At 40.8% G+C, this 22,678-nt stretch overlaps 1 protein-coding gene across 1 annotated transcript in view; it reads right to left on the bottom strand.

Annotated features, from left to right (window-relative positions):
- Positions 1–22,678, bottom strand: part of MYH9 (myosin heavy chain 9) — a 70,335-nt gene that overhangs the window by 29,735 nt on the left and 17,922 nt on the right. Inside the window, exons 3-9 of the mRNA XM_084206496.1 lie at positions 19,743–19,899; positions 9,242–9,269; positions 8,408–8,501; positions 3,367–3,459; positions 2,607–2,670; positions 1,974–2,072; positions 963–1,106 (exon numbers count right to left, since the gene is read on the bottom strand). Coding sequence (XP_084062622.1) covers positions 963–1,106; positions 1,974–2,072; positions 2,607–2,670; positions 3,367–3,459; positions 8,408–8,501; positions 9,242–9,269; positions 19,743–19,899 — 679 coding nt within the window. The remainder of the gene's footprint in view (positions 1–962; positions 1,107–1,973; positions 2,073–2,606; positions 2,671–3,366; positions 3,460–8,407; positions 8,502–9,241; positions 9,270–19,742; positions 19,900–22,678) is intronic.

The raw sequence follows: 22,678 nt of genomic DNA, 5'->3' as shown, positions 1-22,678 counted from the left end.
GAATTAGGCTACCATTTCTTTTTTTTGGTTTAGGCAAATTTCTCTTGACCTCCATACAGAAGTTTCAGTCTCAGATGATTCAGGATATCAAGAAATTTATTAAAGTGTCTATAACAACAGATTTTAACAGCTGGACTGTAAACAGCAGAAGGCACAGGTAAATAAATGTTCCCTACAGCCACGAGAGAAGCAGCCTCCAGGAGAGGAGGTGGTGATGTCAAACCACAACAGATGCTTGTTTGCTTCAGTGTAGAGAGTAACAGTCCTAGCTTTAGAAGACCACGCACATTTTGAAGGTGAGACTTTGCAGAAACTGATTTCCCACCAGTGGGGCAGATCATGAATGAGCGAGCACGGAGCTCCTGTGAATGCGTATCACTGTGCTTTGTGCTGGCTGTGTTCATTTCTATTTCCACTGTCATGCTACTGCGCTCCCAGAATCAGACAATATTAATTTCTGATCAGCAGTTCAGTGCTAAGCTGGAAAGAAAGGCACTATGACCAGCCCATTCTCAAAGGACTAATCCAGCAGTGGTTGGATCAGATACTTTAGAGCCACTGCTAAGGGATAGGGGGAGCACAAAAGCCATGCACTGCATAAAAGAACGAGGGGATTCTTGTATCTTCGATGTGTTTTTCATAAACTGGGTACACAAGCCTCAGATTGGGAACAAAAACAGCATGCAGAAACATGTTTTTATTAGCTGCTTGTTCTAGAGTTAACTGTATAACCTGAAACTGGGCTGGTAGATCCTGAGGTGGGTCACTCCAAAGCCACTGAATTTTGCTACTTACACACTGTTCACTCGGGGCAGGGGGAGCAGGAATAGACACAAGCAAAACAAAACCAACAAAATTCCTAAACAAAAAGCTAACAAATCAAACCAAAACAAAAAAAAAAAAAAAAAAAAAAAACAACACACCACGTCCTGTTCCCTTTTTCATTCCTTGCATATTCATACCTATCTGCTCTTCATCTGGGATGCCCATGATCTTCATTGCCTCCATGGTCTCCTGAAACATGTCTTTGTCCTGCTGACCCGGGATCGTAACATGCCCATTGGAAAGGAAGCGGTATTTGTTGTAAGGCTCCAACAGCAGATCATCTTAGGAAAGAATTGAGAAAGAAGTTGCTATAGATTTTTTTTTTTTAAACTGACAACAAGCTACCACCCGTATCAAATTTCTGACTTGCATACATTATCAGCTCCTGGATTAACCTAGGATTAAGCCCAGCTTTACTTCAGGCTGAACATTTAATGTATTTTAGATAAACACAGAGTTTTTCTTTGGTATTTCTTGCTATTCCTTCCTCTGAACTACTCCACCAAAGCAGTGACACTCATCATTAGGTCCTAAATCTGTAAATAGTAGGGATTAACTTGAAAGTAAATCTGCCTTTAATTTCAGATACCTCATTTGTTTCAAGTCAGATAAAAGTTCATATATTAATTCTTTAAACAGTAGCAGCTATGAGAAAGTCCTCTCCTTGTGTCATTCCTGCAGATCCATTTGCAGCTCTTGCACAACACAGACCCACATTACCAGGCTGAGATATTAAAACAAGGTGTGCTGGGATCCCAGACTGCTAGAGCTGCTTAGAGGCTTGCAGATTTGCTCCACTCAGTTACACGCCAAGCGCATCACAGCAGGACCATTCCTGCACCGGAATGGTTTACATCATGCAAGACTAGACTAAACATGGGACAGTGATTTAGATAAGGAAGGGTGTAGAGTCATTGCTGGCAGGGAGACAAGTGCAGGAAGGAACCAGAGAAGCAAGTTTTCAGGAACTGAGAAGTGCAGGGGGAGGGCAGATGGTATGAGTGCATGAAAGAAGTGGAGGAGAGCTGACCATATCCAAAAGGCAGAGAAGGAGGAACTGTGAAGGAACAGGTCTTTGTCTACAAGTGTTCTGAACCCTCTGTTGTTGTAGTTATGGGATTCCCTCACCACAACACAACCATACTTACTCTTCAAATGCTCCCCTGCCCCAGAGAGCAGGTAGTAAAAGATGTGGAAGGTTCTCTCCTCTTTGGCCTGGCGAATTGCACGTGACTTCTCCAGCAGATCTTCAGAGAGTCAAGGCCCATGACAGGACATGCAAATCCCTTCCTGTTCTGTGGTAGGAGAAAAAACTACCTGATGTGCTCTTTGTACCAACTGACAGGGGTATTGACTTAGCAATCATCAGTCAATAACCCATTGAGCTCTGATCTCAGTTCTGCCAGCCTCTGAATGATGACCATGGTAAGAGAGACTTAATTGGTAAGAAACACAAAAATTGATGCCATCAATCCCTACTTGCCTTGGAAAGAAGAAAGAATTACTTATGAAATTCCATACCTATCCATATGCTGCAGTTTATGCTTGCATTTCACCTCTTAAGATTTGAATTCATTAACTCAGAAAAGGTCTGCACCATGATCACAAAGGTGACAAAATACTACTGAGGAAAGAGGAGACTACAACAGTGATCTTGATAGCAGAAATTTAGAGTGCTTCCAACTGTTTTCTCAACCTACGTCAGTGGTGATGAGACTGCTAGGTACCATTCCTGACACCTCTAGAGCCTTGAACCTTTCAAGGGGTTACAGAAAGGATACAGGTTTCAATATTGGCTCCAACAATGTAGCCGTTGACATCAAAGTTGATTCTGATAAATTTGCCCTAAGAGGAAGACAATAGCATTAAAATTAGTATTCTTTGTGTTTGGTAACAACAGTAAAGAAGAGAGGTAAACCTTCTCTTTCAATCCAGGAAAGGAAACTCCAAATGGGTCAGGCAGATTTTAGGCAAAGCATAAGGTCAGCCAATAGGCAATGCTCAGAGATCACAACAGCAATTGAACAAAAAAAGACACCAAGCACTTCCAGACACTTCTGTCACTGTGACAGCCTACCACTCATACTCACTATGTTTTAACCTAGATTTTCCACAACAAGGGTCCCTTGAATTCCACATTACACTACCCTGACAGTTCCACCCCTTTCCGTATTAGCTTCAACCATTTTCATTTGGCTTTGCTCCAGCTCCCCCACCTGCCTCTCAGATGTTGTCCATTGTTCTCCAGAGCAAGCAAAATAAGGACAAGCATTTGCTCTCTAGGATAAAACTGACTGTAATGATTACCAAAAATCAGCACAGATGATCCTGGCACAGGGTCTGGTTTCTTCATTCTAGAGACCTAAAAGATGTGTTCTGGATAATTCACCAAATGAAATTAATTTCCCAGATTAATTTAAAGAAAGTCACTCAGCTACTCTGTCTCTGATAGCAATCCACTCAAAAGCAGAACACTCTGGAAAGCGTAAAATACACTTTTGATGCACTTTTTGAATACACTCATGACATAATAATACTCACAAATCTTGAGGAGTTGTCATTCTTTACTGTCTTGGCATTTCCAAAGGCCTCCAGGATGGGATTAGCCTGGAGCAACTGTCTCTCCAGTTCTCCCTAGAGAGAAACCCAAAATTAATAAAGTAGGTAGTGGTTCACAGCATTAACCTTGGGTCAAACCAGCGCTGCGGTTTCAATTCACACTAGTTTGGCATCTGTTGCAGAGAAGCCATGTTAAACCTTAGGAGATGATCACTTAAACCTTCAAAGGAGACTCAGTAGTTATCTGGATTAAACAGAAACATTCATAAATAAGCCTCATTCCCTTCCTCCCAATGTGTCTTTCTGTTAGCAAGAAGCCCTTCAAAGTCACTTGGCTGTAACATCCCGCAGACTTCCCAGGGACAAAGTGAAAACCAGACCAGCATCCCAGACCAGGCCCTCATCCCAGAAGTGTACTGCCACAGAGCCTGGAAGAGTGAGGTAAAGCCTATCTTGCTACTAAAAGACAGCTCTGAACACTGCTACTAGTAGGTTAAGAAGTTAGTCTGAAAAGGTCTAATGTTTTGGGAAAACCAAACACAAAAAGCTGGCACTTTTATAAGAGTACATCTTACAAAATACAAACAAGCAAAAAACTCCTTTGTAAGGAGGAACACACAAAAAAGAGAATTAGTGGTATCCCACAAACTGCATGATTCCTTGCAGTCTGCTGCCATATTCACACACTCTTCCCCTAAAGGAAGACAAAATGCTGGAATTTTAGAGAAAGAAATTCAGACGTTTTATCTCTGCCCAGTACTAGGCCATTGCAGCATATACACCTTTCCCTGCAGGCTCTACACGTATCCCTAGCTCTTTTGAAAAATTACTTGTCCTCTGTGCTAAAAGCATGGCGTTCTCTATATTTCAAGATCAACTAAAAAGCTTCTGGAGACACAAAATTACAGTTTAGATTAATGTTTCTCTTTTTAGCAGTTATCAGTAAGTACTCGAGACTGCCTGTGCATAACAGATGGAAATGAAGTTTGATTTGTGAGAACTGGAATTTATGGGGAAACTATTTAAGGTTACTTCTAAAGGAAAATTGTTCCCATTTGTTCTCAAAGACATATTAGTTCTTACACAGTGTCCCTAAAAATACAGGCAATAAAAAAAAGGAGGAAGATATATAAGAAACTGTACAACAAACTACAAGTCTTTATTTTTTACTTCCATGATCACTTCGCTTCATGCTTGCAAAGTGCAAGGCCAAACAAGGCCCCCAGCCCTGGTGGAACTGCACATACACAGAAGGGGCAGCTGCTGCAAACACCTCCATCACTGTCAGGAATATGTAACAAGGGGTTTAGCCCTGGAAAGGGAACCTGAGCTGGGACATCATCTGTCTCACAACAGACCCAGCATCTGGCATTGCAAGTTAAAAAACCTTGAAACTAGGGTTCAGTCCTTGAAACTGTGTGGTGGTCACATTTCCCCTTGTGTTCTGCCACATGTACTGAAGTTGGAATGCTCTTTGCTCACACCACTTCTATTCCCCATCCTGCAGTGAAGCCCTAGACCTCTGTTTCTAACTGCAATTTATTACTATTCAAGTGAGGCTGACAGCAACACAGCACTTAAACCCAACTAAATGGAACAAGGGGGGAAGAGAAATCAGGCTTTGACATCAAATCTATTTTAATTATTTGGCTATAAATAAAACTGAGGCCATACATAGCCACACAAAGACAGGAAGTTTATGCAAATCCACATATAATAGACCCTACTTACTTAGTACCTCAGGAAAAAGTGTCATTAGTTTCAAGTAGGTGTTGGTAAATTGTAGTTTAGAGGTGATTAGGTCTTTGAAACACCAAGGTAGCAATATGCATAGAGAATGACAGCTGGCCTCACAACAATATGAAGCTCTGGGGAAAGGAAAATGCTGAAGAGTTGGTCAAATCACTGAGCTCTCCTGATTTGCCTCAGCACCATGACACAGTGGAAAAATCCAAGTTCTCAGCATGCCACAGTAACAGCACATAGGACTAAGTGTCTGCAATTACTGTACCCATTCCTCACTGCATGCTGTCTTTGTTTAAAAGGCAATTCCATTATGTTGAAAATTTTTAATAAGTTTTGGGGTCGAGTTTGTTGGGGAGTTTTTACTTTAAATTTTGATGGTCACCTTTCACTGATGGAAGATACTTCATTATTTTTAAACAATAGGTAATTTTGCAAAGCAAAACCATTACAAGACAGAGCTGTCCAAGCTTTCTAAAAATCCTAAGGTACCTATCATTAAGATGCTGCCAATTTCCTGGCACTTGTAATTGCCATTCCTTGACCTGAAACTAATTTGTTTAACACTTGGCATGCATGTGAAGTATGTGCAATATTCCTCATGAAAACAGAAGCAGAAAAAGCCACTGGGCCTGTTAGCCCGTGGTTGGCAGTTGCCAACACTCCAGTATGCCGTCTTTCCACTGCTCTGAAATTACAACACCAAGCAACTAAAATCCTTGACATCTACCTTGCACTCTGAATTTTTTTGCATCTCATACATTTTTTTGAATGTTTTCTAAGCAAGATAGAAGTCTTTCCAACGATTTATTCTTCAGAAAGTATGGAGAAAGGCATCCAGAAATCACATCTACCTTTAACAGCATGCAATTAAAAAAAAATATGGGCGAGGGTGTTTGGGTTGTTTGGTTTGTTGGGAGTTTGTTGTTTTGTTTTTTACACTTCAGGGATTTGCTTTTGTATTCTTCTCTGCAGTCATGTGAGAGATATCAAATAACTAAATCCCAACACCAGTGGCTGCATGGGGGAAGGAGAAAGCTCATCCATAACCAAAGTTTCAGTACAAACGTTTAAATATCAGCTACTATTACCCATGGATTTCCAATTAGCTGCAAACACTCACATCTTGAAAAATCATTACATGATTTAATAAGACAGTAGAGAAGCTGAGATCAAACATGGAAAAACACTGATTTCAACTTCAATAATTAGAAGTTTAAAGAAATGAAAAAGAGTTTCTATCATTAGATTCAGTACTCCCCCCAAAAAGAGCCTTAGTGTGCATAGAAGTCACACCACGCATCTAGAAACTTACTTAGCTGAATATACTAATACACTGGGAATGGTGGAATGCACCACTACCTCCAAAACAAGTGAGCTAGAGTTAAAGAATATGTTTTATAAAACTGATTTTGCCCTGATATTTGGAAAAACACCAGTTTACGTCCAAAAGTTCACAGTAAAGAAAGTACCAATACTTTCTATAATATCCTTTGTTTAGTTCTGTACCTAAAGACAAAAATCTTCCATGACTAGTATACCTGAGATCCTCAAAAAATTAAATGTATTCATCTTCATAAGTTCCTATATTCTGATTCCAAGTTTGCTCCGTAAAGAAGTGCTGTAGAGAGCACTCATTGCTGATTAACTAAGGCTTCAGCTCTAAATCCCCTCTGGTAAGGCCAGTTTAGTCACAAAACATGGGCAGCAGGACTTTTTTAAGAAATCAAAATTTAGGGAAAAAATTAAGTATCAAACTTGGGCAAATCACCAACCAGTCCAACTTAGGACTGTTTTATTCTCCTGAGCAGATTGCCTGTCCTGCTTCAGCAGTGCAAATTTTACTTACGGACAAGCAGTGGAAGAATACTTAACTCAACCCCATGATTCTATTTTCCACACTTAAAAAAAGAAAAAAGGAGAATGTTTCTAAATACAGCTACTGACAGACCATGGAAAAAGTCTTCATATGTCTGAAATTTTGGCACACAGAATGTTGGGTTTTTTTGGTAGAATTCCAGAAGTTAGTTACTACTATGTGCATGCACACACTGTGTGCCTGCATGCAAAAACGCCTTCTTATTTATATACTCTACATGCATTAGACATGCCTACACATTAAGCTACTACAGGAAAATTTATTTAGAGATGCAGTGGACACACCTAGCACTTGGCTTTCATTAATGAACATTTCCAGCATGTTCAGATCTGGCTAACAAGCCCACAGTCCTAAAACACTCTGGCTAAACACTTAACTACATCAATATTACTAGGAACACCACACACACTATATGCTTAAGATTCTAGGAAAGCCTCGTCCAGTCCTATTGTCTTGATGGAATACTTCTAAGATGGTATGTGTCTGGGAAAATCCTGCAAGAAAAACTTTAAAGGCAAACTACTATTGAGCAAAGAACACAAGTACTCTTGATATCACTACGGTCTCCAACTGAACATCCTTACAAAAAGATTACTGTGCACCACACAAAAAAAAAAAAAAAAATTGTGAATTGTCTATGGATTTGTTTTAGCTGCAGAGAGTGATATTGGTGTGGAGTGAAAAGCTGCTCAAAAAAATCACACAATGGGACAGAAAATGCATTCCTGGTGCAGAACGTGCAGTAAACGTGCAGCTCACCTACGAGGATACAACTGAAGAATTCGGCAATAGTCCATCGGGGGAGAGGGAGGGGAAAAAAATATAAGTGAGACATCTTTAAAGTCCTCCCACCATCATCACCACCCTCCTCTCATGTGCTGCTAACACTTGGCTGTTTCCCCCCTTTTAATGTTTTCCTACAATTTTTAAGTTTTCAACTGATGTCCACTAGTCTATCATTGTATTCTTCAGTTTTGAGACAGTACATGTAATGGCCAGACCTAATCTATAATGGTACAGAAGAAAGGAGACAACTCCCCCACAGATGAATCTGTTTTAAACTGCCTAGACTGGTTATAAGCAATACAACCATGGGAAAAGATCAGTACAGGTGATGCATTTACAGAAGCTCTTGCCCATGCACTTGCCCACGAATCCAAGGGGTTGTGGATGAGTTTATGCCCACTGTAAATCCACCAAATTCAAAGGAGTTATGGCTTTGAACAGTGCTCCCTGACTTGCAATTTTTGACAGACTTGTTTCATTGACCTCCTCAATCCCCTGACAGATGTTAACATCTAAGCTTCTACTGAGCAGTATGTCTTTTACCAGCATCAGCCAATGCATGTTTAGCGTCCAAAGTCAGCAGAGCAATAAAGCATCATTAAACCTAGGTCTTACCTGGTCTTTTTTGGACTTGTGCGAGGAAGCAACATGAGCCAGATACTGAATAACCTTCTTGGTGTTCTCTGTTTTACCAGCTCCTGATTCACCTCTGTAAAGAAAATCTACAAGTTATCCACAAACAGGATGTAAAGGGACATTATCATATTTCTAATCCCAAAAGGGCTACTGACATCCTTAGCTGCATTCTGGCCATTGCAGCACCTCCCTTAAAACCAAGGGAAAAAAAGCTGGGCTGCAGCTGGACTGCAACATGGAAGGCAACAAAGAACTGTGCTTTCTAGTCCCTTGGATACAGAGACTGTCAAGTGGCTGAGGAATAGCTTGGAGGCTGCTGTAGAGATTGGGGTGAAAGGTAATGAAGTAAATCTTTCAAACGGAAGCCTCCTGACTGCAAGAAGAAACATACCAATTCCTTAAGCATGGCTGAGGGCCAATCAATTTTACTGCGTCTAAAAGACAAACTGCTGCATCGAGAGTATCTGTTACTCTATCAGCCTCATCAGTATGCATGTACTTAAACATAACAGCTGCATCAAATCTGAAGGACCACTCCACGCCTTTTTCATTGACAAAGCTGTATTTCTTCAGTACAGGGGCTGTTTCAAAGCCACCATTCCTCCATTTATTACAAAAATTATTGTAGAAGGAATTATGTAGAAGGAGTTATATATTGAAGGAACTGTAGTGGGACTTTCCTTGACTCTCCATTATTAACTAATTCTGTAATTCCACTTCCAGCACTTAATTTTAAGAGAGTCCTTCCTTTTTACAAGAATGTAAAAACACAAACTTTGACATGCAGACAAACTGACAATTGGAAATACTCACGTGCAAAGGATGGACTGATCCTCTCGATCTAGAAGAAATTTTAAAAGAGTAGTCAGACTAGAACTCTAAAAGAAAATTTCTCTGACAGAATGAAATCCACACCAAAGACACCAGGAAATACACTGACAAGTATCTTCAGCCAAGTAACACAGCCAAGTAACCCCTTCTCTGGCAAGACACTCACCTCCTACTATATGCCAAAGTATAATGGCACCATAGCAATTTTGTTTTCTTCATCCAGAAAGAATATTACTTGCATTACAATTTTTCTACAAACACTAAATAAGTCTCCTACTGAATATTTCTTTACAACACAGCTACAGCGTGATGTGCATCTACTTGTTCTTCAGCCCCTATTGCAGTGGGCCCATACTGACTTACAAAAGTTATCAGCAGAGCAGTGAAAAACGGAAGAGGTAGAGGGAAAGTGGGACAGCAACTGTTACAAATCCCAAAGTGCCAAAGATATACATCAAACAGAGGCTTTCAGAGCAAAACAAACACTGGAGGCTCAGTGATGAAATATTTGTTACTTATTTTGTACAGACTGGACCCAGAAGCCAGAAGACAAATCAGCAGCCTGCATCCTATACAGCTGATTGTTTGTGGCATCATCCCCTATCGCATTAACACAGCAGTTGGTAACAACAGAAACCTTTTCTTTTCCATTTTGACATACCAGCAGACATACTAATGCCTGTGTTCAATTCCCAGCTGTGGATATCTTTCCAGTTACAGAACTTAATTCACCCAGCCCATTCACTACTATCTTCTCCCACATCTTGAACCTCCTGCCAGCATTCACCTATGATTCCACTTTGTTATGCACAGTCCTGACCAGTCCTTCCACCATGCCTTCATTCCACAGCTCCTGCACACACTCCACCGATTCTAGCCTGTTTCACTTTCACCCCTGCCCTTCCCCCTGTGCCCACCTACGTCCACCCAGATTCCATCCCATTCCTTCACAACACCAGGAACGAGCTGGGAGCACTAGGAAGGCTGGAGAAGGCCTGTGCCTACACCAGAACAGCCTCAAGTAGCTTGTTCTCATCACAGGGACAGTGAAACATGGAACAGGTGGGCACAGCAAGTCATTGACTGACAGCCCACAAGAGCCACTGGGGCACTCAGGACACACTGCCACCAAACTCAAAATCCACATCAGGCTGGGAGGTTTTTTGGTTTGATGTTAGGTGTTTGTTTATTTTTAAATCAAGACCAGAAGACTCCCAGATTATTCAGTCTGGAAGCTCAGTAACACTGCAGCAGTTAGATGTCATTCAGGCATTGCCACTTTCCTTTTTCCACTCGTTGCATTGGACTAACATCTACTCTCAAAAGAGAGAGAAAGCAAGCCTCAAACATCCATGAGAGTATGCAATTCACTGGATTTCTCTAATGAATTTTTTCATAATTAGTGACATCCAACAGTATGTTTGTATGACTGTCTCCACATTTTAGCTACTGGTTCTTTTTATTCCTTTTCCCCATAGCTTAGAGAAACCAAGAACACTCAATATTCTTTGCACCAGACAGTACTTAGATGATATAATTAAGTCAGCATTCAAGTTGTTTTGTGCAAGATAAAGAGATTGAGCTGTAATTAGGGAAGGCTTTCTAGTCTGATAGATTTCAAGTACCTGAAACCTCTTTCTATACCCTTAAACACTGCTGCTGCAAGCACATTAAGCATCTCAGTACTAACAGCATGAATGGCACATTAATCAAGAAAAATCTCCCATACACACAGTTTAAAAAGAGAGAAGTATACCTAGTCTTTGCACATATTTTTGTGGAATAAGGAAAGCTAGCAAACCTAACAGGTTTGAGATTCCATTTTAAAATATTCTGAAGCCAATAAAGGAAGCATTAGGTTCACATGCTAAGTATATGCAACTCCTGCTCCTAAGCGGCTTTACTCAAAACCAATTGTATGTAGATGAGCACAAAAAATGACAAGAAAATAATCTGCTTTTTTCCTGTTAAAACTTAGATTACCTGCCATTACCCTGCTAATACTGTTCTCAGAAAGAGCTGATCAGCCTCAAGCCTGGAAGAAAGCAAGTAGAAGAAAATCACCACTCAAACAGTATTGGCCTGGCAAATTCTTAAGCTTTCAAAACTAGACACTGCAGCTTTACTTAAACTGCATATTCATTTTTTCAAGTGCTGAATTTATTCACTGCCTTTGAGATATACACTCCTTTTGCTGAAGGCCAGGCCAAGAATAGATGTTAGGCAGCTCCAAAGGCCTCACACATTTAAGGTTCCCAGTGGGTCAAGGGCTCAGCAGGCACATGCCAGCCCTCTGCATGACTGGGCACTTTGAGGGTGGATCAGGGGAATAACTAATGACTCATTTATGGATTGCCTAAGGAAATGTATTCTTCAGTAGCACAACACCTGAGTACAATTCTGCACCACAAAGCAGCTATGTGAAAGGACAAGACTGTGCCTCTGAATAACACCTGACTTTCAAAAGCTTGAATAAAAACAAGCAGTTCACTTGTCCAGAAAAGGTTATGCTCACATTCAGGTACTACAGAGGCTCTTCTAAGAAGTAGATTTGAGAGAAAGAAAAAAAAAAAAACCATTTAAAAAGGTAATTCTAAAGAAGGTGGTCCTTGTTGCTGGTAACCAGCTCTGACCTTGGAATTATGAGCTGGTGCTTCTCAAACAGGCAATGGAGCACCAGGCACTTGAATAGCACCTGCCTTCCCATTTCCATCCTAGAGATGATCCAGCAAAAGAATACCAGTAAGCAGACAGATAAACTGACTGCTCAACAGCAAAAGAGATGATCAACATCAGATAATAATACCAAGCAGTTCTTTGGCACTGAACACTTCTCGATCATGCCAAGTTTTCTCATACTTGATTGAGAAGTTCTTTCCAGCCTTGTTCCAGTAACGCAAGATAGCCACAGCACCCTGGACTGACCCTAAGGAGTCCCAAAGGGGCAGCTACAGGATTTTTCCCCACCTTTACACAGACCAAGGTGTTGAAAGGTGGTGAAGCAGGAAAAGTCACAGACAGTGTTTGAAATCCTCTCGGCATGAAGCCTTCCTCCCCCAACATACTTTCCTGGTGGCCCACTGCAGCTGCCTTAGTCACCTCTGCTTTAAGTCAGCAGGATCATACCTGCGAGTGCAGGCAAGTCTCTGGGAGCACGCAGACACTGCCATAAAAGGCAACATTCCTGTTTGCAATCCGGGGGAAATTCTTTCCCAGGACTGCAAAGCAGCAGTCATTGGGATAGCTGGAATTCTTCTAATTGTGTATAGACAGACAACTCAAATAATGTGTTGAGCAACAGGAAACTGGAGCCGACCAAAGGGGCAAAGAGCTAACACATACAAAGCATAACTCTTAGATACTCTTCAAATTAAGAACAGTTTCCAGTGCCAATATTTGTTCTCCATATGATACTGACTTGTGCCATCATGAATAAGAATTCAGTTGTCCAGGCAAGAGGCCACCTCCCCCCTCTCTTTTTTTTTTTTTCAAAGGATCATTCAACATGGGCGTACTGCACTACTTCAGTCAGCACTTGCCTTTACTTCATTGTCAGTTGTGCAAGCAACCTACTCAGCAAAAGAGAATGTGCTGGGTACCATAAACTCAGTTGCTTATAATAACACAATCAAGAAACGCCTGATTAAAAGAAATCTGCACCTGCTTTTCAGTTCTAAACAGAGTCACTTATTAAAAACAATCCAGAATAACAACTCATTAGTTAATTATAGCAACAGTTCTGTATTTCAAACCAGCTGACAAGGAAAGCTTTTTATCAAGGCTCTTCTTCAGCTCTCATCACCATAGTATTCAAGTGATCACAAGACAGAGCAGCCTCAAACATCCAGAAATTCAGGAAGTAAAATATCCTTCAAATTTAAACTATGCAGCAGTATGGTATAATAAGATCAGTAGATTCATTTTACTATGTAAAAAACGCCATAATATGTAACTTATTCTTGACTTTCTTTCGTCCAAGAATAAAAGACTGCATTTTAGACTGCTCACTGCTTCAGCATACATTAAAAACTTAATTAAAGCAAAATTTGTTTTCACAAGAGAGACATCTTTGCGCATAGAAAGTACTCAACCAAATATACTACTGCAAAACAACAAGTGTGAATGAATGCTGGACTGCTGTGGTCAAATACATTGGCATAATTGATAAATTAATACAGCTCCAAAGTCTCAAATTTTGTTTTTAAATGTTTTGGGATGGGAGAAGAAAAAGGTTAGAAGGCTAGGAGAGAATGTGCAATTTAAGCTCCACATCTCAGTTACAGAACATCCTACCAGGCCTTTATCACCCACTTCCTCTGCATGAGTGACTCGTTTCAAGCCTGTTCATCTCCATAAAAGGAGAAGTAATATAGCATTCACACAATGGTGACATCACCTCTGCAACTAAGAGGAAGTGGAGCTGAAAGGCAAAGGCTTGGCTTGCAGTCCCCTGCCTATAGCTGACTCATTAAGGCTACAAGCTTAACCATCGCTCACGGTACCACCCACCTCCTAACCACAGCGTCTGGCAGGCCGGGGCAGCGCAGCCCTCCGCTCCCGTTACTGCGCTGCTCCCCAGCACCCGCGCCACGCCTGCAGCCCAGCCTGGCCGGCCGGCCAAGCTACGCAGCTAACCTAAAGCAAGAATTACTCCTAAATGCATCTAAGTGCTTCAACCACGCAGTCGTTTCAGCTCTTTAGTGCCTCCTCAAAATTCTCTTCCAACATCAACATAATTTTACATCCCATGTCCTTTCCTCAGGGCTCTTAACACAGGAGGAGCCCCAGGGACCTGACACGCTGTGCTACACGGAACAACCCCACTGGCACCAGACCTAATCAAATCCGTTCACTGTGGTGCCTTAACCTACATGCTGGCTTGAATGGGATCAAAAACACTCCAGGGGAACACCAGAACAGAGCCCCAGAACCTGTTTTTGTGCTGTCACTTAAAGAATGTACTATAGGGAAGTCTCAAAATGCTAACAACTATCATCAAGTACAAAAAGAAAGAGAAAAGAGAAATCGAATGAAGGGGAAACATAGCGTATCCAAGACAGCTCTCAACAACACAGCTCCAAGATGTTAAAAAAAAAAAAACCAAAAAAAATTACTTGAGTTGGCAGGAATACTGCAGTGCCAAGATTCAGCTCTGCATTAGCTGAAGCTGAAAACAGTCACAAGGAGAAAAGTAAATTTCATTTTTCAAAATGAAATATATCCTACAGGCTCAAATGGAAATATTTATTCCCCCAAGACATTTTTGGACTAGAGCCCACATCTCCCCTCCTCTAGAACTCTTCAACTGGACCTGGAGATGGCAGAAAACAAGTTGTAAGCTGTAATTTTAGGTTAGGCAAATGTTTATGAAGCTCTGACAGAAAAGAAAAACTAGTATACAGCCTGCAAAAAGCTCAGGCAGCTCCTGATACTAAAACAGTGAACTGCAGGGAGACTGACAGCAGGGGCTGAACCATTACATAAGCGACTGCCAGAGAAATCCTGCTCTGGTTTACAGGAATGAAGCAAAATGGGTGTGGTAACTACTAAAAAACAAGTGGGCAACCGGACTCTTTTTTAGCTCCCAGTTCTCATGAAAACCACATCTCAAGACACAGATTTTTAGAGCTGCATCTAGAAATTTCAAGTAATTCAAAGCATGTAAAACATTTGTTAAGGAAATTTAAAACAATGTAGATATTTTCTTGCCATTTGCACCACAACAAATATCCTCCATAACTAGCATCCAAATTTCATGTTGCTCTTTGCATGAGAAATTTGGACATATCTGGAAAACACACTTGTGAAAGCACAAGCTATATTCTTTTGGGTTTTAGTGGAAATAGAACTTGACCTTTACATGCAACTTGAAAGGGACATGTGTGCCTCTACATAACCTGAGCAGGTCTCAGTTGAGAAGCACTGACAAAATATTATATAGAAAAGAAAGATGCACTTTGGGGTAGTGCATTATATAGTGCAGCATAGCAGCCCAATGCTAAGAAGCAAGCTGAGAAATTACTTGGAAGCAAGCAAGTTAAAACAGAAGTGTTCTGCTAGTTAGGAAACTTAGAGAAATATGCAAACATTTAAGAATTACAAACAAAACACTTGAAGGTCTGTATTTACAGAAGCAGATCTAGAGGATTGTCTTTTGTGAAAATCACAAGTGGTCCCAAGGTGCGTGTGAGGATCCACAAAGCAAGTGATTTGTCTTACAACACCTAACACTGTGGTTCCTCACTTAATGTAATAAGGTGCCACTAAAAAAATCACAAAGGTACTGTGCTTCAGATTTTTTTATTTTAAACATCAAACCCAGAGATTACCTAACTACCACGTGAACACCAGCACAGTTCTGGGTGTAAGGTCCCTTTGCAGACCAATCCACCAAGGTCAAGGAGGGTTTAATCATTGCTCAGTGATTTTCAGAGTTTTGGTAGGTGAAACATTAGGAACTCTCCAATAATGTGGAGAAAACCAGCTAAGAAAAGAGACGGAATACATTCATTAGCTATGTGCTGTCTATTCCCTCTCCTACCTATCTTAGTTGAACAGGTCTAAACTTTGTAGACCAGAATCACCATACTGACCTAACCTATTACAGAAGTTTCAGATACTTTTCAGGGCATTAAAACAGATACTATGTTCCAGATACCAATGAAATTTATATCTTCTATCACCATCTGACACAGAAAATTCTCTATGTGTGTTCCAAAGAGACAAACAGGTGCTGTTTAACAGCTTTAAAATATGTTTTTCTAAATTGAGGCCCTGGAGACTGTGAATTGAGGTAAATAACATACTTCTTCAGTATACATCAGCTGCATTAGAATAATGTTTTGTTTTCTCAAGACACAACTCCACTTGCAGGCACTGTGCTTCAATCATTAGCACCAGAAAAATAATTCTTCTGAAAGCAGATCTGAGGCTTCTGGCATCCAGGTTACCCAGGGAATAGAAACTTTAAGACAAAGTGTTGTTTTCTCTAAAAGCAAAAATGTTACACTTCTTTGAGAGTTCTGTTCTTGAAGCACAGGAAGTCTCTCCAGGTAACATGTAGCAAAATAATGTATTCATGTCATTTCTGAGAGTCACAGTCTTGGATCTGAGAAAAAAGGGGGAAAAGCCCCAATAACAACAAACAACCCACTCTGAACATGCCCTTCACCATTTTATTTCTTCAAGAAAGTACTTCCGGGGAAGATTAACAAAAAGCAATATAATCTCTTGGAATATCTAAGTGCCCTGACACTTCTGTCAATGAAGTAACCAGAAGATACAAAAAGAAGACCGAGCTCACCCACAGTACATCAGCACAGATGCCTGAAAAGGGTTAAACAGTTTGTGGATTAGCAGAGGTTGGAATAAAACTCTCATCTTCCTCTCCCTTCTTGATGAGCCATCCCTTTGAAAGCCCTGCTTATTCAAATACCATAAATTGACTGAAAACCAACCAAAAAAATAATCTGAGTCCAAATCAATTAACACGCAAATCTTTTCCACACTGTCAGTTTAAGAGATAACTACACCCTGTGCTCACAGAAGTCAGAGTCAAATCAGCTTGCTATCCTTCTTCAGGCCATGAAGGATTCCCAGTCTTCAGGGCTCTGAGAGTAACCTAGGGAAGGCAGCCTAATCCTAAATGCCTCTGGCTCATGTGGAGCACCCGACCCTTTCATCTTCTATTCTCTGCACAGATTCCTGCCATACCACTGGCTGCTGCACCAAACCTCCCCCACCGCTGAGCAAAACCGAGAAAGTGGAATAGGAATGTTGCTTTCCATTCCCCTCGAGGCTAGCCAGGACCAGAGACACTGCAACAACCTACTACTCACCCTCACTCCCAGTAGCAGACATTGGAATGCTACTGCTACCCTTAGAAACAAGGAAATAAGGCAATAAATAACCCTTAAACAACCTCTAGAGGTCTTGTAGCACACACAGGTAACTGTAAAACCACACAGAAAAATCTTCCCAAACCTAGATAAACAGATCAAGGCAGGTAAGTTCAAAAGCTAACTGGGAATGATATTCATATCAACAAGCATTACAAAAAGTCAGCAACAAGGTATCTAAAACTAGGCAAAGAAGAGCTGGGGTAAGCCTCTAGACAGTCAATACTGTTGAGAATGCAGCATAGCTAGAATTGTTCTGGGAAAGGTAAACACTCCAGCAGACTTCATAGCAACTTTCCCATGCTTGGAAAACACAGGCAGGGCTGCCATTCTTCAGCTCTGTAAAACAAAGCAAGTCAAGTTTGGGATTTCCAAGTCTTAGGCATCATCCAAGTGGTGTCTAGTAGGTGCACCAACCAGGTGCAGGGCGGGCAGGTCTCAGGTGCAAGGGACACCTGGGTTGGCCAATGGCCCCCAGGGAAGCCGGGCATCTTTTGAACTCTGCCAATCACTCGATGCCACTTTGGAATGCCAGGATTGACAGACAGCACTCAGCAGGGGTCAGGGGTGGGAAGAAGGAAGGTGATTGACACCTGGGAAAGGACAGGGATACCTGAGACAAACTATGACATCACACTGCTACAGTGTCTGACAGAGACATCACCTCTTTTCAACAGGAAAGAAAATACCCACACAGATTAATCACTACCTTTGAACCACCATCAGACCAAGGAAGGTCACCTGTCCCCTGATGCATCATTACAGCTATTTGGGTATCTTCTGTCATATACTGATATACCTGGCAGGGACGAAGGACAAGATGCAGACACATGCACTTTCAAGTGGTTTAACTGTTGTCTATAAGGGAAAAGGACTGATTCTTCAGTCTCCTCACAACACAGCCAAAGAAACTGTTTCTGATTCTTTGTAGACAATATTTCTTTCTAGGGAACACTAACTTCGGTACAGTTACGTTAATAGCTTGTTTAACAAAAATACAAATTAGTGCTTGAGCTAACAAGGAGCAGGCAATGGAGGGAAGGAAGCAATAAAAGGAGGAAAGGTGTAATGAGGCTTATGGACAACATTCTGCCATGTAAAATATAGGTGGAACATCTATTCTTGACCATATCATGGCAGATCCAGTGTTTCTCTAAGGGAAGGGAGATCCTTTAGAGGTCCAGCTTCACAGGTTTTTATCTTCTGGATGCAGCATTCATTTCAGAGTAACACACCAGCACTATGGCTGCATTTCTTCCAGACTTGCCACATCTTCAGCAAATTGCCACCAACACCCTGCCACCAGTCCACTTCAGCATGTCGGTGTACTCACCTCTCTCAACCCCAGGCTTTTATAAATATAGATTAACTGATCCATCACATTAGCTCACCCCCTGTGCTCTGCCCTGCATGGCACCACACTTTAGCAACCTATATCAGCTTTGCCCACAGCAAGTTTGTTGGAAGACACTAACATAGGTCAGTGGATGGAGATTTTCTCTCTTTTCCACTCTGGGAACCCATATCATTATAGTCCTCCTATTCTTGGAGGTGCAAGTGGTAGCAAGGGCAGGTGAAAAGCAGAACTCAAACTGAGACTAATGAGAATTTTAAAGCATGACTTTATTATATCTGGACTTTGCTCAAAAATGTGATGCTAGTGACAAGACCTAGGGGAAACAAACACCTTAATCATTTCTAGGCATCAAAAAATAAAGGAGTAGTAACATTCACACAGGCACACCAAATCAAACTGTCCATTACACCCTTCAAACCTTACACAGTATGCATCCTCAAAAAACCCCAGTAACAAACTGGAAGAAAAGCACAAAATACCTCCACACCTGAACCTTTCCAAGCATCACACACACCACCACTGACTTTGTGACAAACCTCCTCTCAGAACCAGGGATATGCACAATGCATCCAGAGTTCCATATTTAGAAGTCCTCAAGTGATAAACAGGTAGCAGATAATATATAATGTGGAATGAAATAGGTCTATCCACTTGCTTTTTTTTTAATTCCATGAAAAGGCAACAGATGTACTTAATATTTTCTGATAGTGAGTTTTATTAACAAAGTAAGAATATAACCAAACAAGTCTTGACAGTAAAGCTACCACTGACCATCACTTCAAAATATAGGTTATACTAAGCTTGATCCTCCCAACCAGATTGTGCAATTGGATTTTAAGCTGGCTTTTGTTAAAAGCCTCTATCAAACAGTACACATCCCTGCCCACCTACAGCTATCTCAATTCACAGGTTCATCACTGAGATGGAAAATTTGCTACCTCAGTTCTCCTTGCTTGCTTCTCTGAACCCCATGCATTCACACCAGCCTGTTCTTTATGTCAAATTTAGCTCTCACCAGACTTTTTGTATAGTTCTTCAATCCACTACAGCAGGAGAGAGCTATTCACCTGAACACAAAAGCTGGTACCAAGTAGCTGGTACCAAGTAGTGTCCGTAGCAAGGACAATAATGCCTTTTGATAGCAGTGAGTTGTTGTTCTCCTACAGTGTTTTGACTGCAACCTGGATTTGTGATTTCAACAAGAGTCATTATCTCACTCAGCACTCACCTTGCATCATACTCCTGTAGGCTGTGTCTGTGATGGCATAGATATGAGGGGGCATTTCATGTCTCTTTTTGCCTTTGTACATCTCCACTATTTCTTCCGAGTATATGGGCAGGTTCTTGTAAGGATTGATTACCACGCAGAACAGGCCTGAGTAGGTCTGGAAAGAAACACCCCAGTAAACAGAGACAGAAATTAAAAATGTTGTATACTTGCATATTTTAACAGTACATTACTTGAAAAAACAAACAAACCAAACAGTGCTTTTTAAATTACTTCTTCCAGTGATGCCATGTGGACTGTTTCCCCCCAAACAATATTAGAATCTGAGAAGAAGCCAAAGTCCACTCACCTTGACCAGTACTCAACTCTTCCAAGCGTGCACTGAACACCTACTGACCCATTAATCACATTGATATCACTGGTCTGCTCCCCTAACTAATTAACAGTCCACTAGGACTGGCTTTTCTTCCTTTCAAAGTTCCTATACTCGATGTCAAATGCCATTTTATTATATAATGTAGGTACTTAGCTGCAAAAGCCTACATTTTATGTGGTGTCTCATGCTTAATATCTACTTATCTAGTAAATGACCACTAAAATGGAACCTCAAGCCAAAATAGCTACAAAAAGAAAAACAGAACCAGCCTACTCCTGAGAGGTTTTCAAGACTGCTGGACTATGCCTAAGGCAGTGCTATCCTGTTCTGAATGGAAAGCTGGATTAGATGGCTTCCTGAAGACCCTACAAGCCTAAACACTTTCATGATTTATAAGGTGGAAAGTGTGACTAGAACTAGATTCAAATTGTAAGGTCAGCAATGTATAGTGTGTTCAACATGTATGTTTAGAATGCTCAGTATTATTTCAGAAGTGTCAAAATAGAAAAATATTCTAAAAGAAGTCAGCAATACATGCCAAAGCTTACTTCTAATTCATAGTAAATGGTTAATTCATTATCTGTGACAGCAGACTTCCATTTCTCAATTGGTTTCCACTGGCTTAAACTGCACAATTCTGAGGGTATACAACTGTCAAAACACTTCCAGTGAAAATATTAAACTTCTTAAAAATAAACCCCACAAACCCAAACTTTGAGATCTGAGTACCAAAAAAAAAGAAAAAAAACCAAAAAAAAAAACCCGCAACAAATTTTTTACTTGCAAAGGGAGTAAGAAGAGCAGAGGCTTCTTAGATATTTCCTAGACATTCTAAGAATAGCATTCCAAGCCCTGCTCCTGGGGCTTAGTGCTACCCTAGCTTCCTGTCAACTTTAGAAGCAGCTGTTTGAAACATCTGGAGATGAGCAACTTCCTACAGCAACTTGCAGGGCTACCAGAAGAGAGTACATTGGGCACTTTTTATTTCTATTGCCAAGATCTCTTCTATTGTTTGCTCAATGAAAAAAAGTGCTTCGGAGTGGTAAAGAGTTCTCCACAAGGAGCACAGAGAGTACTTAATCAGATTTAGCTCCTTAGCTAAAGGTAAGGATTAGACTGCAGTGATCAGAAGGGTGAAAATAGCATCTACTACACAGTTTGTGGTAGCAGATGTAGTTTATGTCCAAATTTTCTACATGCTGGCTTAACACTAAGTAACAAGTCCACTGTTACATGCAGCAGATTCAGATATAGATTCAGACAGATGTCCTCCAGGAAGTGAGTTTTTCATAGATATTTAAGGTTTCTTTTCCACATCCCAGTATAAACAATCAAGATATGTTTCCAGACCTACTCTTTTTTTTCCCCTCCTTTTTTTTTTTCCATTCATTTTTTAAAATATTTGAGGACTATTTGAATGGCTTACAGAAAATACTAAATGACTTTCCAAAGTGGAAAACTATGAAAGTTGGCTAAAAACCTTTGGCATAGTACTTCTAAAGTTCCAGGAAGCTAAGCTTCTAGTCAGGTTAGGTTTCAGGCAGTGCTTGAAGAGAGCAGTTTAAGGAGTTTACTGCAACCAAGCCAGCAATGTCAGTTCCTTTTGCCTCAGTTTTAGTTCTCCATCAAGTCTGACAGCACTTGCACAGCACAGAATAAAAGCTGGAAGTCTGAGTGATGCTTTCCTGACCTTCAACTACACCAGTGGAACACACAGTAGGAAAAAGAGACAGAAATGGGTCAATGCAAGTGCAGCATCTTCACAGTGGACACAAGTCCACAAGAAAGGTAGAGCTTTCTTAGCTGTATGTGTGACTCTTCATGGCTGTGACTGCTGACAAATTAGAATGGTTGCTTTTCACGTAAACAGAGTTCATGTCTAAAGCCACCCTATGGATGAGAGTAGCAGTTTAGAAAAGGGAACACATTAATTTCACTTAGTGATGAAGCCATGAAGCAAGTATGCAAAAAGAAGCTACCACCTTCTTCCAGCATTTTGCTTGCCAGGAGAAATACCTAAGGGAAGTTTCCAAGCAGTAAAACGACCTCAGCTGTGTGAAGGGATATTTTTGTCTAATAAAGATGGGCAACTAATTATGGCTGGGATAAGAAACTGAGTAAGACCATCATGTCATGACTGCTGGTTAAGCCCACTGACAGTTTCATATAGGAAGCAAGTTGAGTTGTATGAATAAGCAGAAGCTACCAGCCCTACCACAGAGAAGACAAGAGTTATCTTCATCTTATTGAAGTACAAATAAAGACTCATATGCATAAATCCCTGAATTGAACCCAAGGTTCCAATTCAAAGCCTTACCTACTATAAGCATAGCTGGCTTGGAAATCTGTACTTTGTCTCAGACATTACTATCTCAAAATAGAATTCTGGCATTACCTTTCACTAACAATTTCAAGTGACACACATGCCAAACTGGAACTAGTTTTATTTTTCTAACTGTTAAACTAACTCTGAGGAGTTGAAAGGACCATCTGCAGCATGGCACAAAGCTGACAGCATCAGAAAATTTATTTTCAAGTAACAGTTAACTTCAATAAAATA

The sequence above is a fragment of the Fringilla coelebs genome (genome assembly GCF_963513975.1).
Source record: "Fringilla coelebs genome assembly, chromosome: 5".
NCBI classification, from domain to species: domain Eukaryota; kingdom Metazoa; phylum Chordata; class Aves; order Passeriformes; family Fringillidae; genus Fringilla; species Fringilla coelebs.
Note: the sequence above shows the minus strand (reverse complement) of the source record. Positions and strands in the feature narration are given on the sequence as shown.